This window comes from Petaurus breviceps, unplaced genomic scaffold, assembly GCF_028583685.1.
Source record: "Petaurus breviceps papuanus isolate PSGF00001 unplaced genomic scaffold, PetGlider_PUasm1.0 98, whole genome shotgun sequence".
Taxonomy (NCBI): domain Eukaryota; kingdom Metazoa; phylum Chordata; class Mammalia; order Diprotodontia; family Petauridae; genus Petaurus; species Petaurus breviceps.
In genome coordinates this window covers 62,425,858-62,442,769 of record NW_027187460.1, presented here as the reverse complement: position 1 = coordinate 62,442,769, position 16,912 = coordinate 62,425,858, and the positions used below count along the sequence as shown (strand labels likewise).

General features: G+C 36.8%; 1 protein-coding gene across 4 annotated transcripts in view; it reads right to left on the bottom strand.

The window, feature by feature from the left end:
* Positions 1-538: 538 nt before the first annotated feature.
* The window catches only part of RNF19A (ring finger protein 19A, RBR E3 ubiquitin protein ligase), a 79,646-nt gene continuing 63,272 nt past the window's right edge, over positions 539-16,912 (bottom strand). For 3 of the 4 annotated variants that reach the window (XM_069080966.1, XM_069080964.1, XM_069080963.1), the window contains 5 exons: positions 8,660-8,774; positions 8,137-8,298; positions 5,045-5,258; positions 3,529-3,672; positions 539-2,770 (listed from right to left, as the gene is read on the bottom strand). In XM_069080966.1, the coding sequence (XP_068937067.1) occupies positions 2,101-2,770; positions 3,529-3,672; positions 5,045-5,258; positions 8,137-8,298; positions 8,660-8,774 (1,305 nt within the window). In that variant the 3' untranslated portion in view covers positions 539-2,100. The remainder of the gene's footprint in view (positions 2,771-3,528; positions 3,673-5,044; positions 5,259-8,136; positions 8,299-8,659; positions 8,775-16,912) is intronic. The other variant, XM_069080967.1, reaches the window with a different exon arrangement.

Below are 16,912 nucleotides of genomic sequence, written 5' to 3'. Positions count from 1 at the left end.
TAAGCCACTGTCAGGGACCTTTCAGAGGCTGTGGAGGACAGGAGAAGCATTGCAAGATTAGAGGAAGATAAATGTCTGAATAGGACGGAAAAGAACCTGTCATGCCATACTAACCTTACTACAGTTACTGATGTATTAAACCAGTAAATTGAGGAAATGTTTAATTTACCTATATTTTAGCAATGCATTTGATAGGGCCTTTCATGTTACTCTTGTGAAAAACATGTAAGCAAGATGATAGTACATTGTGCCTCAACTAGTCAAATGACTGGACCCCAAGATAACTATTTGTAGATTGATGTCAATGTGGAAGGAGACCTCCAGTTGAGTGCCCCAATCTGTCCTTGGGCCTATGATGTTTAACAATTTTACTTTCATCTTGAATCCTTTTGGCTAGCTCCTTGCTGAGATTGATTATAATTTTGGGCTCAGGATTAGAAATATCTTGATAGCTGGCAATCTTTATGAAAACAACATAGTAAAATAATACTCTTGTTCTTATAAAAGAAGGTTATGCACAAATCAAAAGACAATAAAATATTAGTACTTACATTTATTTCAGGTATGCAGTTTACACGCATATTATTGAGCAAAATTGGATTGCAAACAAATATACAAATATCGTAACAAGCATTATCAAATAACGTAACTGGCACTAGTGTTATAAGCATATTAATGGAACTGGGAAGGAAGAATCATGGAAAAGGACTGCAGCCCATGGCATTTTTCTTTTTAACCAAACCAAAACTCTCGGTAGCACCATAATGGCAATACTTACAAGAAACATAGAAGAGAACATTTTTTACTATTTTATCAGAATCACTTGCTTTGCATTTTAGTTAATTAGGCAGGAAAGTTAATGCATGCATGCATGCATGCATTTTGGCCAGAGTCACCTTCTTTTGTAAAGCAAAAGTTAAAAGGAATTAAGCTGGCCATACTGGGAATCTGCCTTTTATACCTGTGCAAGCACTGCACTGTATTTTGATTCAATGATTGGAGATGGGCATGTGTTTTGCAAACTGTTGTTGTGTAAAAGTTGTCCACTAAAGCCTGAGTGAGTCTTTGGTAGGCTAATACTTTTTCATCATCATCAGCAATAAGAATTATGTGTTCCCTATCTACCACAGAAATTCTAGGTTCTGTAGTTATTCTTTATAATCCAAGGTGGCCAAAGAGGACGTTCTGGAAAACAACACAGTAAAATCCTCAAACAACCAGGCACTTAAAACCCAGTCTATTCCAAAGGCACCAAGAATCAGTGGGGCACATTCTTCCCCTTGATGAAAAGAGTAACTGTTTCTTTAAAATGCTTATAAACCAATGGAGTCTTATTTTACATTTTGTATATATCTTATCATTGTTTCTGTCCGTCTACTTAATTACCATTATACCTTTCTAGCAAGGTGATATAAACATTATACAAGATATACCACGTACCATGTTTCTCTATTTCAAAGTTGTGCAAAAATTGCCATAACATTGCTTAAAGTGTACAAATATCCAAACAGTAGTAAATGGGCTGCATTAAGCTCTGTATAGTGACATTGCATATGATTTATCCCAGAAGGGAAAAAAAAATTTGTGCCCAGTTATGAGAAGAAATGTTATAAAGGACATCAGCTATTGGAGAATAATCTGCAAGGATCCTGGGAGACTCATGTTTCTTTTAAACAATATCCCTTAGTGGTTTTCAATAAATTGCCACTACCCATTATCAGAAAGTCTCAAGTTTTATGAGAATGTTGTAGAACTACATTAGTATTTTATATATCCATTATAAATTAAGCCAAATTTCTATCTGAATACACAAGTATGTACTTTAAAGCAAAGTTTTGTGGCAAACACACAAAACATTAGCTTTCATCTTACGGTTTATTGTCCTGTTTTAATGCACTTTTAAAGCTTCATTTCACTTCACAAAGTTTGATAACTAAGATCCACATGAAGCATTTTGCCTTGTTACATATAAAATCTAACTGCATCATCATTATGAAACCTGGCTTCTGCTGGTAACTTGAAACTTACAGTAGTCACAGGTAGTTCAACCAGCTCCAGATAGGGCTGTTCAGTGGTAAATATCTTGCAGCACTTACAGGCCTAAATTTCAGTCTGAATTGTAGCATTTAATTCCATAACCTGTTGTGAGTCATTGTTATTTGTTTCCTTCAGACCCCCACCAAAACAGAGATCTACACTGGCCGTTGTCACACTGCTCCCACACTCTTCAGCAATATAACTTAAGGGTGGAACTTCAGCAGGGGTAGTCAGCACAGGAATGCCATTTGGATGGGGAGAGTTTTCCAGGCGGTCATTTTCTACCTCAGGAAGAATGCTAACAGTAGCAAAACGTGTATGATAATCATTGGAGCCATGACTACAAGAAGTTTTCATGCTTTCCAAGTCAGAGCAACTGAATTCAGAAAAATGACTCGAGTGGGAGTCAGCTACAGAGGGAATGCTGTCACTGAGAGATGGCGAGTCAAATTCACTGGAGTTCGTGCTCTGTTGCTCTAACAGCTGTGCATCCATCTCCTCTCTGGTCTCATTTATCTTCATGCTGCTCTTTTTCCTCAGTTTACCTTTAGGTTTTTTGCTTGCTGCTTCTTTGGACCACTTGGTGGCACTGGATTTACCTTCTGGCACTCCACTAGCATGGCCACGGCCAAGAGCACTACTGCCATCCTCCACGCTACTGCTTCCACTATTGTGTCGGAATTTGGCTGGTTTTGATTCAATGTCGACTTGTACCTCCATACTATTGCTTTCTCTGAAACAAAAAATTCACGATGCATATAAATATCTGATTTAAAGCCAAGAGAAATTAATAAATTAGCTGTAAAAATTTGATAATAATGGTTAAAAGTCACTTCAAAGTTGTACAAGAAATGCTAAAATTTCATTCAGAAACAGCTAAGGTTTTTTTTGGGTTAAAATTTTTCTTCAAAAGTATTATAAAAGCTACTGGCTTTAAATAAGGCCTTTTCTCTTCCAATGCTTCACTCAGTCATTTTCAGTTGTGTCTGACTCCTTGTGACCCCATTTAGGGTTTTCTTGGCAATGTCATTTCCTTCACCAATTCATTTTACAGATAAAGAAACTAAGAGAAACAAGTTTAAGTGACTTGCCCAGGGTCACACAGCGAGGTAAGAAGAATCTGAGGCTAGATGTGAACTCAGGAAGATGAGTCTTCCTGATTCCAGGTCCAGCATTCTTTCCACTGTACCACCCAGCTGTCTAAAACCTACTTTCCTCCTAATCAACAGTATCAAGACTGGAAAACATCCATTTCTTTGCTACAACCACAACTTTCTTTTAAAAAAAAAAAAGCTTTGCTCCCTATATTCCTTTTATAATATATATATTTTTTTGCTCTGGCAATTTTATTACATAATTTCATATTATTTCCATTCCAAAGTGAGAAATTTGCTGATTAGAATCACTATGCAAACTGATCATTTGACTTAGTTCTCTTAAAATTGATCTAATAAATTTATTCTTCTTAATTTTAACTAAATTTTTCCTTACTTGTCCAATGGGATGTAGGAATTTATGATGGATCCTGCCATTGCTTTGGTACTGGCATTATCACTAACTGTTCCCAAACTGACTGTGCCAGATTCTCCACTTAGACTGTACCGTTCTTTCTGTACATCCGCTTGTACTTCCAACCTTGGGGAGGTGGGAAAAAAATACAAATAAGAAAAATTCAAAATTAGATGAAATGCCAGCACTATTATATGTTAAAAATTAGTAACTCTTTTGAGGAAGAAAAAGATTCGGCCCTGTAAATGAGAATGGTTACTATAGAAAACAACTACAAAATTAGTTTCCAAAGTTCTGGTTTAAAAGGACAAATCTTATTTGTTTACTTAAAGGCAACTGAAATACAACAACGCTGTATTATCAGTTTAGGCCTGCTGGTGATAATGAGCTGATAATTAATATGCTGAGGAGGATATTCACTTATTGCAACATGGAATAAAGCTTTTTTTTTTTTTTTTTGCTTTTTGGAGGGCAATTGGGATTAAGTGACTTGCCCAAGGTCACATGCCTAGTTTTTGTGTTAAGTATCTGAGGCCGGATTTGAACTCAGGTCCTTCTGACTCCAGGGCCAGTGCTCTATTCACTGTGCCACCTAGCCGCCCCAACATGAATTAAATCTTGAAAGAATTTTAACTTACTCTATTCTCATTTTCAGACTCTAGAAACTTGTAATCTTTCTATTTCAAAGTAACTCCACTTAGAAGCAATTTTGAATAATAACATTTTGCGGAAACAGCGAGCCAAAATATCCTAAGTTAAAAGTGACCAAATGAATTGTATATTATTTTACAAATGAGACATAAAGATCCAAAAGATATACACTGTAGCAAAAAAGTTTGCATTTAAGAACAAGAACTCTGATAAGAGTTATATAACAGGATTTCTAACTTATTCTATATTATCTTTTAACACTCATAATACTTCTATACATTTACATATGATCATGGCTAATAAATAATGGCAAGCCACAATTACTAAATACTGAATTAGCCATGTAGAATCAAAGAGAAGAAAAGGTAAGATAGCTAGAAAGCTTCTCATACTTTGTTATTTCAATTACTGTATAAATATTTACTCAATTATTGAGAATGAAAACACAACAAAAAAAGGCTAGTTTAGTGTTAGGTATTCAATACTAACTTAGAATATAAAATTTTCATTACTAAATTCTTAACACCTATGACATACATGCTTTTGTTCTGAGAAACTGGAAGAGTAATATGCTTTATTTCTAGCTTCTAATATTTATAACACAAAAACAGTATTACTCTTTTCTGATCTATAAAAAGGGTCAGATTACAATCTTGATTAATTTTTTTCCAATTAGAATTATTTTTTTAAAAGCTTGACAAACTGAATCTATGGGAATCATGTTAATTAGCAAATCATAACACATAGGTTCTATTTGATGAGATAATTTTCACTGATAATGCCTTAGGCTCTAATGATTCCACAACCAGCTTACTATGGTTATCAGAGTGTAGAGAACATTTCTTACCGGTTAAAACAGTTGACCATTGCACTTCCTGATAGACTCCCTGTTATACTAGCTCCAGCTAGTGCCATAGTGCTGGCTGTTTCACTTAAGTTGTCTCGAATGGCTCCTATTCGATCCATGTGGCTTCCACTAGCACTCAAACTACCAGTCAGTCCACCAACACTGCCTTCCCCTATGCTAGGGTTATGGCGTGCTTCTGCTACTGAAGTTGCATCTAAATAAAAACATTTTCAAAAAACTAAAATGAATTTAATTATAATTGCTGAAAATTTCAAGGTAAAAGTGAAATTCCAAGTTAAGAGAGATGGAAGCAGATAAAATGCTTATATGAAGAGCACAACTAATGAATAATGACTGAACATATAATCAAGAAAATGCCACGAGATAAGATTTGACTAAATCTCTCAAAAGACTTGACTGATTTTGACCTAAACATTATAATTCAACTTATTTCTGAAGGATTCATGTCTACATGAAACACATAACTATATATATTTATACTACACTTGATAAGATAACATAAGGTAGAAAGTTTATTAATTTGTTTAGGTAAAGAAGGAATGATAAAGCTTTCTTTAAAAGATCTAATTTCTATCCCTTTTATTTTCCTTTAATTCTCTCACTGAGCTTTTAAAACTCCCTGGAAGGTTCTTATCATTGTTCTATTCTTTCTTCTGGAAGGGGGTGTCTATAGTTATTATACCTTTTTTATTTTGCTTTTTGCGGGGGGAAGGGAGGGCAATTGGGGTTAAGTGACTTGCCCAAGGTCACATGGCTAGTAAGTGTTAAGTGTCTGAGGCTGGATTTGAACTCAGGTTCTCCTGACTCCAGGGCCAGTGCTCTATTCATTGCACCACCTAGCTGCTCCTGTTGTTATACTTGTAGTACTGTATTTTCTTCTTGCAAGAGATTTCTCCTTTATTTATTTTACCCCACAGTATTAACTCATTATAAAAGGTTTTTAAATTTTATTTCCATCAGCTTTTCTGTGAAGTTTCCCCTGTGAAAATTTCTTAACCTTTTAAAAATTATTTTTCTTTTAGTGTATTTGATCAATTTATTGCTATTCTGAGGTGATGCAGGTGAGGAGGCCATGGGCATGACCACTCATGCCAGGAGACCACAGAGACACAACTGACAGAATTGAAGAAGTTACTGGATGTGGGGGGAGATGGAAGATTGGAAGATGACTGGCATTTTAAAGCCTGGGTGACTAGGAGAAAGGTGGTGCTATGAAGAGCAACAGCAAAGTTAGAAATACCAAGTTTTATGGGGAAGAAGGTTAGTTTGGTTTTGAAAATACGAAGCTGAAGTTAATAGCAGGAGATCCAAGTACAGATTATCACTCTCATTTAGGAAATGTACTCATATTAAAAAGTACAAGATTTCAGTGTGGGTCTGGACCTCAAGTGCAAGGGGATATTCTACCAAAGTAACAGATTTGACTGTGACAGCAGAAGGCATAGATAAGAAATTAAGAGCAAGGGACAGGGTTTTAGTAGAATACTCCCATAGAATAAAAAGAAAGTACTTGAGGAGATCCAAAACAAGACCAGAAAAGTAGATGTAGACCTGTATGAGGAAAAAGAGAGAAACAGCACAAAAATCAAGGGATGAGATGTGATCAACAAAGGGGTAGAGATTTATAGTGTTAAACGCTACAGAAATGTCAAGTATAATGAGGTTTGAAGAGAGATCAGTGATATAGAAGGGCTGTAATTTCTGATGAAGAGAAGAAAGAGCTGTTGAATCTTACTTTGATTCTTTTTTTTCCTGATGAAGTATGAAGAACAATTAGCTGTCCCCGAGGAATTCAGGTCATCTGCCTGATATTAACTACATTCTTGGGCCTAAAAGTAGCAGACATGACTGCTTAGCCAATGACTATGGAGAATAGAAGTACCAAAGGACTAGAGAAGGGTTGTCCCTTAAATGCTGTCCTCTTAAAAAAAAAAAATTCAAAACAAGAATAGAGTCCTCAAGCTATAGGCCAATGAGTATGACTTCAATTCAAAAAGATGGTTAGGGAACACCTATAAAAGGAACTGCTGATTACAAAAGTCAGCATGGTTCCATCAAGGAGAGGTTATACTATACTAATCTTGCTTTCTTTTTTAGCACTGTAACACTCACTCAATTGAAAGAAAAGGAAAATACATTTGATGAATGTTTCTCACAGTGCTCTTTGAAAAAGATGGAGATATGTGGAAGTGATGATTAGGTGGGTTTGAAGGTAACTGAATGGATAGACCTATCCAATAGTCATAAATGGTTTTATGCTACTTAATATTTTTATTAATGACTTGAATAAATAACAGAGAGCATGCTTATAAGAGTTGCAGATAATACAAATCTGGGAGAAACAATTCCCACACTGGACAATGATGGTCAGGATTCAGAACTATCCTAACAGGGCAGAACACTGGACTGAATTTAATAAGATGAAATTTATTGGGATGAATGTAAAGTCTTACCCACAAGTTTAAAAAAATCAACTTTAGAAGTACAATGTGGGGAAAGGCATAGCTAGTTATCAGTTGATCTAAAAAAGATCTGTGAGTTTTAATGAACTTCAAGTTCAGTATGGTAGTGTGATATGTGGTATCTAGTCGAATATAAGCTACTCAAGGGAAGAAGCTGTTTTGTTTTGACTTTTCATCTTTACTCTTGGCACATACTTGGTGCATAATAATGGCTTGATGAACTGAATATGGAAGCCTAGAAAACAGATATAAACTTGGACTACATTGCATGTAGTCCTTACCTAAGAGGTTTTACTTTATAATTACTTTTACTTAGAAAACAGGCCTGCATTCAAATTGGTCCAAATAAATACAAAGGAATTCTATCATTTATGATTACATAATCTCTGATTTAGAGCTGAAAGAGATCTGAGTTCATTTTGTTCAATACTCTAGATTTTACAGATGAGAAAGCCAATGCTAAAAGGTTAAGTGCCTTGTCTTTAGGCAAATGGGAAAGTAAATGGTAAAGCCAGGATTTAAACCCACATCTTATGACTCTAGATAATATTGGATCATTTTGATGCATTTACTGTCAGGTAATATGCTTCCTTTGGTTAAAAGGCTTACCTACTGCTATATTTGTTCCACCAATATTTATATCATTTTCATCATCAAATTCGATCCTGACTCCCTTTCCATTGCCTGCTGACACTCCACAACCTCCACTTCGACACAGAGATATTGGAACGACTCCATAAACATAAGCCAACATAATAGGAACACCAATGCCTTAAAAAAAAGAGAATTTAAATTAAATGTCATTATGAACCAAAAAATAAAACACTGAAAAAATGAGATTTGGAAAGCATTTTTAAGGAATGATGAGTACAAAATAAAAGTGCCAGAGTTCAAACTTGAATATGCATACAAAAATAACTTATTCCACTAAAATTTTAACTATCTGCCCTGGAATTAAGTTGCAGTCTCTACACTAAATATCAAAAAGTAATTTTCCTTAACCATAAATTTATCATTTTCAAATTGAACCTTTCATATTTAACATTAACTTCAAAATTCCTTATTTTATAATTTCCTTAAAACTAAGGAAAATGAAGTCTGGGGTATCTGAAGGTGTTCAGTATTTGCTTACCTACAGTTACTGCAGCTACGACCGGAGATACTATTACAGACAATGTTACACCACCTGCTATGGCCAAATTCCGTTTGTGTTTTGAAACATCCTTGCCTTCATATCGATTATGAATCTTGAGTAGAAAAGAGAAATGGTTGGAGAAGAGATACATTACATATTCAATATAGATGGAATAGCCCTAGATTTGCTAAAAAGTTGAAATACTTCCTGATTTTTATAATTAAAAAAAGACTGGCATTTTCACAAATGTTTACTTTATCCCTAATTAATATTTTACAAAAAGTGACTGATAAACATGACTTAACATGTGTTAATTATCCTAGTCTGTGCTCCTTGCCTCTACTTACCATCTTTTCACTTTCAACGCCTTTCAATCTGACTACCATCACCATCACTATGATATAGTCATGTTATCTGGTCCTAATGAGATCTCTAAGAAAAAGTGAGCCATACAACTACTTGATTAGAAGGTAGCATGATTTTTATACTCAGCAAATGAGAAAAATTAAGTTTATTTTCAACATGGTTATATACTAGATGTTCAGATATAATATTGGAAAACTTCCAAGTAAACTCTATGGGTTTCCTAATGCTTTAGGATCCTTAACTAGTACACAGACACATATGGGATAATTGCCGAAAAACCTTTCATCTGTTTACTAACCTTAAGAATATGTTCTTGGGGCGGCCAGGTAGCAAAGCGAGTAAGAGCACCGGCCCCAGAATTGGGATGACCTGGGATCGAATCCAGGCTCAGATCACACCCCCTCATTGGGGCTAACCTGGGAAGCACAGTCTGTGTACTTTGTTGGCAGGTGGGTTCAGGAGAGAGCCTTACATTGTATCTACACCCAGAAATAACTGGCCATGTAACCTTGAGTAAGTTACTTAACCCTAATTGCTTAAAAAAAAAAAAAAGAATATGTTCTAGCTGCCATGCCCTAATTACCGGATAGCCACTGTCCCCTCTACTCCCTTCACGTGAAGGAAGATAATGACAACTTAACTCTGGATCTTGGCCCAAATTTATAGTTCAGCTACTTGGAATAGAAACAGAGAAAAGGAAGGCTAAAGTACAGCTCCCGGCTGGCAGAGACTAGATCTGTGTGACTATGTAACAGATCTAGCACACTACCATACACAGAGAATCACTGGATGAGAATGAGAATGAGTCCTCTTGCTCCAACATATACTTTCAATTAGAGATTATTTGGCAGGAAAATGGACAGCTTTCACCATATTTATAGCAATACAATCTCCACTGAACCTTACTCTACCCCAACCTCCTAAGCTAGCATTCATTCTATAGGTAGTATTCTTTTTTTTTTTTGGAGGGGGGAAGGTAGGGCATTTGGGGTTATGTGACTTGCCCAAGGTCACACAGCTAGTAAGTGTTAAGTGTCTAAGGCCGCATTTGAACTCAGATCCTCCTGACTCCAGGACCAGTGCTCTATTCACTGCGCCACCTAGCTGCCCCTATAGGTAGTATTCTTATCCTGATGAATTCTTTTGGACATCCTTCAGAAGGTTGTCAAAATATGCAGGTGGATATAAGGATAGTATCACACCCCCTCATTGGGGCTAACCTGGGAAGCACAGTCTGTGTACTTTGTTGGCAGGTGGGTTCAGGAGAGAGCCTTACGTTGTATCTTAGCCGGCTAGCCAGTAAGTATTGTGGAAAACAAAGCTGGAAGAGCATTACTATATGTGCTCAGAAAAATTTATCTCTACCTGATAAATGAGGATAACAGCGATGTCTGGGTGAATGAAGATAAACCAAGTTTTATTGTGTTATAATCTGCATAATAACAATACCAGCCATGCATATGAAGTGTAAAGGGTTTGATCAGGGGAGGGTGTTAAGAGGGATTGGGCTGGGACCTTGAAATGTCAAAGAATACCATTAAATTTTAAATATTTCTCAACTATATGCTTCAATACTTTGAAAGATTTGGGATTTTGTCAGTATGGGTATACCCTTCACCAATGCAGAGAATAAAACTATTCATGCCTTAGAAGATAGGATTCTTTAACTGCTGTGCTCAAATTTATCATCTGGTAGCTAACCCTCAGATTGGGAAGGATAACAAAAACAGTTACTGAGGATTAGAACACCAAGTAAGTCAAAAGATAATCTCCTAGCTGCTCTTCAAATCATCAGGCCTACATTATCCACATTCTAAGATAATAAAATAATTCTGTATGTGATTAGTAAACCACTGTCAATGATCTTTGAAAAAAAAAATGATAAGAGAATGGGAAAGGTGCTCCAGAATATGGACAAATATTCCAATTTTCAAACCAAGGATAAGTGTGAGTTCTTCAAACTATAGGCCAATGAACTTCTATTTAAACTACAAATATACTCAAATCTTCTTAAGGAGATAACAATGCATAATGATCTTAGACCTCTGGGCTTGGTGATGAGAAGACTGGAGGTGGAATTCTGCCTCAGATACTTTTACTTGCTGTGTGACTAGGTACATCATTTCATCCGATTCTCAGTTTTCTCATCTGTAAAAATGGGGATAATGATAGCTGTTGTGCCCACCTGACAGGGTTGTTGTCAGAATAAAATGCAATAATTTATCTATATATGTGTTATTATTATTTACTATCCATTAAAATAATTTTCCTTTGACTGACATACCTCAAGTTATTGATCTGTCATCCTCTTCTCCCTTTGATGCCAAACTCTTTGAAATACTACTCCATGCTCCTTACCTTTACTTCCTCACCACTTTTTCACTCTGAACCCCTTTCAATATGGCTGTCACCCCCCTCACTACGTTATAACCCTTTCCAAAGCAACTAACGACCTCATTACCAAATCAAACAGTCCTTTTTTCAGTCCTCAATTCTCCTTGACCTCTCTGCAACTTTTGACATTGCGAACTATTCACTCCTTAAAATACTCCATCACAGAGTTTCTCTTTCCTTGAGATATCAGACTACTGAAATCATTCCCTTCCTTCAAGGCTCAACTCCAAAACCACCTCTTCCATGAAGAACTATCCCTTAGACCTTTAAGTAAAAGTGATCCTCAAATCTCTCTACAAATGTCTCACAGCACTCTGCTTACACTTCTCTGCACCATTCTGCTCTGTATCAGTTTTTTTGAATATTTGCCTTCTACTCATTCTCTTCCCCAATAGACTGTGAGATCCTTGAGTGCAGCAAGGGTTTGTGTGTAACATTTTTTGTTAGGCACATAATTGGGTATTTGCTGAACTAACATGAAATGAAATTCCGGGTAGAATTCTAAATTAGGTTACATTGAAGGAATGGTTTATGAACAATTAGAAAGGTATTCAGAGCTCACTATGCACTACTTTAGTTTTAACAAGAACAAATCAGGGTAGACTTATTTCTGGTTTTGACTGGAAGAAAGCGGCACATTTTGGCAAAGCATCACACAAAAATCTTTTAAGATATTATTTTGGGGGTGGCTAGGTGGCACAGTGAACTGGCCCTGGAATCAGGAGGACCTGAGTTCAAATCTGGCCTCAGACACTTAACACAAAAACTAGCCATGTGACGTTAGGCAAGTCACTTAACCCCAACTGCCCTCCAAAAGAAAGAAAAAAAGATATTATTTTGGACAAGTTAGAAAATAAGTAAGCCACGTGGATTTTGAAGTGGCTGAACAATAACTCAGGGACTAATAATTAGTGGAATGCTTGAAAGGTTTCTATTTTGTTCAACATTCTTAAAAGAAAAACTAGGACTGAAAGCATAATAGTCATGAAGTACATGATTATGATACAAATTTATACATGATGTGAACTAAAGCAGGGAAATATCCAAAATAAAAAACAAAAAAATCCCAACAGTCTAAAATAATGTGCCCAATCTAACAACATTAAATTTAAGAAGGATAAATACATACACTTATACCTTGGTTAAAAAAAGATAATAATAGAGGGGGCGGAGTCAAGACGGCGGGGTAGAAACAGGACTTCTGCACGGCTCTGACTCTCACCACCTCCAATCCATGTAAAAAACAAACTTTGGAGCTACAGAACTCACAAAATCATACAGAGAAGCTAACCTCCTGCTGAGGATAGCCCAGCAGGCCAGCGTAGCGCTCTGGCCAGCCCCACACTGAGGTATTAGCCCCCATGCAGGCCTGACCACCACTGGCTGGAGGGACTCCAGATCACCAGCAGCTGTGGCGATACAGAATTATCAACACATAGATGCTAAGGACAGAGAGGTCAAAGTGCAATGTGGACTTTAGGACCCAGTAGTAGGGAGTGCGTTGGCTTTGCTGAGGGCTGCGCAGCTGCCACCACTTGGCGGCTTCAGCTCCTGGCCTGCAGAGTGTAAGGGGACCAAGCGACCAGTCTGAGGGGTAATTGCTATTGCTTTAACCTCCTTGGATCTGGATTGCAGTCTAGGGTGGAGGTCCTGGCATGTGTGACCAGCTTGCCAGAGCCAGTGGAGGCTTCAGAGAGGGTACCCAACTAATACCTCTGGTATTTAGTAATACCTACTAAAACCCCAGTGAAGCTCCTCTGTCTGGTAGCAGAGTCCTACTGTGGCAAAAAGCCCAAAAGTCAAGTAATTGAGTGGCAACATGACCAGGCAAAGGAAGCAAAGCAAACAGAAGAATCCAGCATTAGACTCCTATTTTGGGGACAAAAAGGATCAAAGCATGGAACAGGAGGAAGACAGTGAAATCAGAACTGCACCAAAAGCTTCAAAGGAAAATATGAGCTGGTTACAGGCCATAAGAGGACCTTAAGAAGCAGATAAGAGAAGTGGAGGAAAAATTGGAAAGAGAAATGACAACGATGTAAGAAAATTATGAAATAAGAGTCAATAGCCTGATTGAGGAAAATCACACCTTAAAAAAATAGACTAACTCAAATGGCAAAAGAGGCTGAAAAAAGGCAATGAGAAGAATGCCTTAAAAAGCCAAATTTGCCAGATGGAAAAAGAATCTCAAAAGCTCACTGAGGAGAATCATTCCTTCAGAATTAGACTGGAGCAAATGGAAGCTAATGACTTCATGAGAAATCAAGATGCTGTTAAACAGATCCAAACAAATGAAACAATAGAAGGCAATATGAAATATCTCATGGGAAAACCACTGACCTAGAAAATAGATCCAGGAGAGATCATTTAAAAATTACTGGACTACCTGAAAGTCATGATCAAAGAAAGAACCTAGAAATCATCCTCCAAGAAATTCTCAAGGAAAACTGCCCTGAAGTTTTAGAACTAGAAGGCAAAATAGAGGTTGAAAGAATCCACCGATCACCTCCTGAAAAAGATCCCAAAAAGAAAACTCCTAGGAATATTCCAGCCAGGTTCCAAAATTCCCAGATCAAGGAGAGAATATTACAAACAGCCAGGAAGAAACAATTTGAATATTGTGGAAACACAATCAGGAGAACTCAGGATCTGGCAGCTTCTACACTGAGGGATCGAAGGGCTTAGAATATGATTTTCTGGAGGGCAAAGGAGCTGGGATTAAAACCAAGAGTCACCTACCCAGCAAAACTGAGTATCATGTTTCAGGGGAAAATATGGTCATTCAGTGGAATAGAGGACTTTCAAGCATTCTTGATGAAAAATCTAGAGTTGAATAGAAAATTTGACATTCAGATACAAGAAGCAAGAGAAGCATGAGAAGGTAAACAGGGAAAAGAAATCATAAGGAACTTATCAAAGTTGAACTATTAACATTCCTACATGGAAAAATGATAATTGTAACTGATGAAACTTTTCTCAGTACGAAAATAGTTGAAGGGAATAGAAATATATATATGTCTATATTGAAGGGTATATGGGTATATGAATACATATGTGAATGTATCTATCTTTACAGGTATACATAGAGGGCACAGGACCGATAGAAGGATGATACTTAAAAGGTGAAATTAAGAGGTGAGAGAGGAATATAATGAGAGGAGATGGAGAGAGACAGAATGGGGTAAACTATCTCATATAGAAGAGGCAAGGGAAAATGGTTACAATGGAGGGGAAGAATAGGAAGGCAAAAGGGAATGGGTCAACCTTATTCTCAATGAATTTGGCTTGGGGAGGGAATGAAATATACATTAAATAGGGTATCTCACCCCTACAGGAGAGTAGGGGGGAAGGGGATGAGAGGGGGGATGATGGAAGGGAGGGCAGGCTGGGGGGAGGGAAGTTGGAAGTACCCACTTTTGAAAAGGGACAGGATCAAAGTAGAGAATAGAACAAGTGGGAGGTGGGATAGGAGGGAGGGAAATATAGTCAGTCTTTTACAATATATCTACTATGTTATTGTTTTGCATTAGCTACACATGTACAACCTGTACTGAACTGCTTATCTTCCCAGTAAGGGTGGGTGACTAGGGAAGAAGGGAATGAATCTGGAATTCAAAGTTTTAAAATCAAATGTTAAAAAATACACACACACACACACACACACACACACTATTATTAATACTATTTTACATGTAATTAGGAAATAAGATATACAGGCACTGGGGCATAGAGATCCGCCCTACTAGAAAAGACGAAGGGGGTATGGGAGAAGATATGGGAGAGAGCAGATTGAAGGAGGGGACATCCTGTGGGACTGTTATTTTGGGGTGGTGGGTAGAGGAAAAACGGGGAGAAAATTTGTAATTCAAAATCTGGCGGAAATGAATGATGTAAATCAGAAGTTAATAAAGCATTTGTAAAATGAAAAAAAAAGATAATAGTTTATGTGAAAAAGACTAAGGGGACTATAAACTCTATTAAGTCAACAGCATTACAAGTAATCTTAACAGTCAAGCATTATATAAAACAGAGATTACAGTCCCTTAAACTTGTAAACAACCTGAAGTTGAGAGGAACATGTTAGATGACAGAATTAGAAAGGGTTGAATCTAATAAAATCAAAGTTAGTAGAGATAAGTATAAAGTCCTACATATGTAATTAAAAAAGAGAATAATCCAATTATTATGCAGGAATTACTTAAAAATATAGCTATATATCTTGGCAAAACAGTAATTGGGATATTGTATTTCATTCTTTGTGCTGTATTTCAGGAAAGGCATTGAGAAGGCAGTAAGAATAGTAAAGGTTAACATCGTGCCATACAAAAATTCAAATAGGGCATTTTGTCTAGAGAAAAGAAGACTTATAGGGAACACAATCACTGTTTTCAAGCATCTGAAGGGCTGTTATAGCAAGAGAAATTAGATTTATTCAGCTTGGCTCCAAAGGGTAGAACTAGAAAAAATAGAAGGCAGTTATAAAGAAATAGATTTAGGCTTGAAATAAGAAAAAAAAATTCCTAATCAGAGGTATCAAAGATGGAACTGTTTGCTTTGGGAAATAGTATGTTCTCCCATAGTAAGAGGATTATATGTAAAGATTGGGTGACTGATTATTTTTTGGGCATGTTATAAATTGGGATTCCTGCTTGGGTATGGGTCAGATTAGATGACCTCTGAGGTCACATCCAACTCTTAAGTTTTTATGACTAAGCTGGTCTTCATACAAACATAATTCTAATTCTTCTTCCACATAATAGCCCTTCAAATACTAAAAGATAGATATTGTGTCCTCCATGAATGTCTTTTTGTCTAGACTACAAAGTCCCAATTTCTTTAACCAGTTTTTAGATAGGGATGGACTTATGGCCCTTTTCCATCCTTCTATATTGTTCCTCAACTTACTGTCAGTGAAATCAATCATATTCAAGATACAGTCTGAGCATTACAGAGTACTTCAGTACCTCCTTATTCCTGGGAACTATGGTCCTTAATGCAGATTGAGAGGCTAATAATGCAGTCCTAAGACTGCATTAGCTTTTTTGGTTGTCCTATCATACTGATGACTCATATTGAGCTTTCATTTTACTAGAATCCCTACATCTTTTTCAGACATAATGCCATCTGATTATGCTCTGCCAATTCTGTAATTAACTCTGTAATAGCTTACATCTAACACTTTAGGCCAAAACAGTCATTTAAAAAATTAAACTGCTTTAGATTTTATAAGTGTCATCGAATTTTAAAAGTCTTAAATTTCAACTGAGAAAATAAACTAATCACATTAACTCTAAAACTCACACCCCCTCAGTATACCCCCTTCCCAAGGATCCTTCCTCCTTCCCTCTGGCTGGAGAAGAGAGCTGCTTCCACAGCCTCCATTTAAGGAGAGTCCCAAGGCAGCCACATCATTTCCCACCTGGCTGCATAACTTCCTTATCCCCCCCACTCTAAGTTTCTTTTTAATTAATGGATTCCTCCACTAGACTG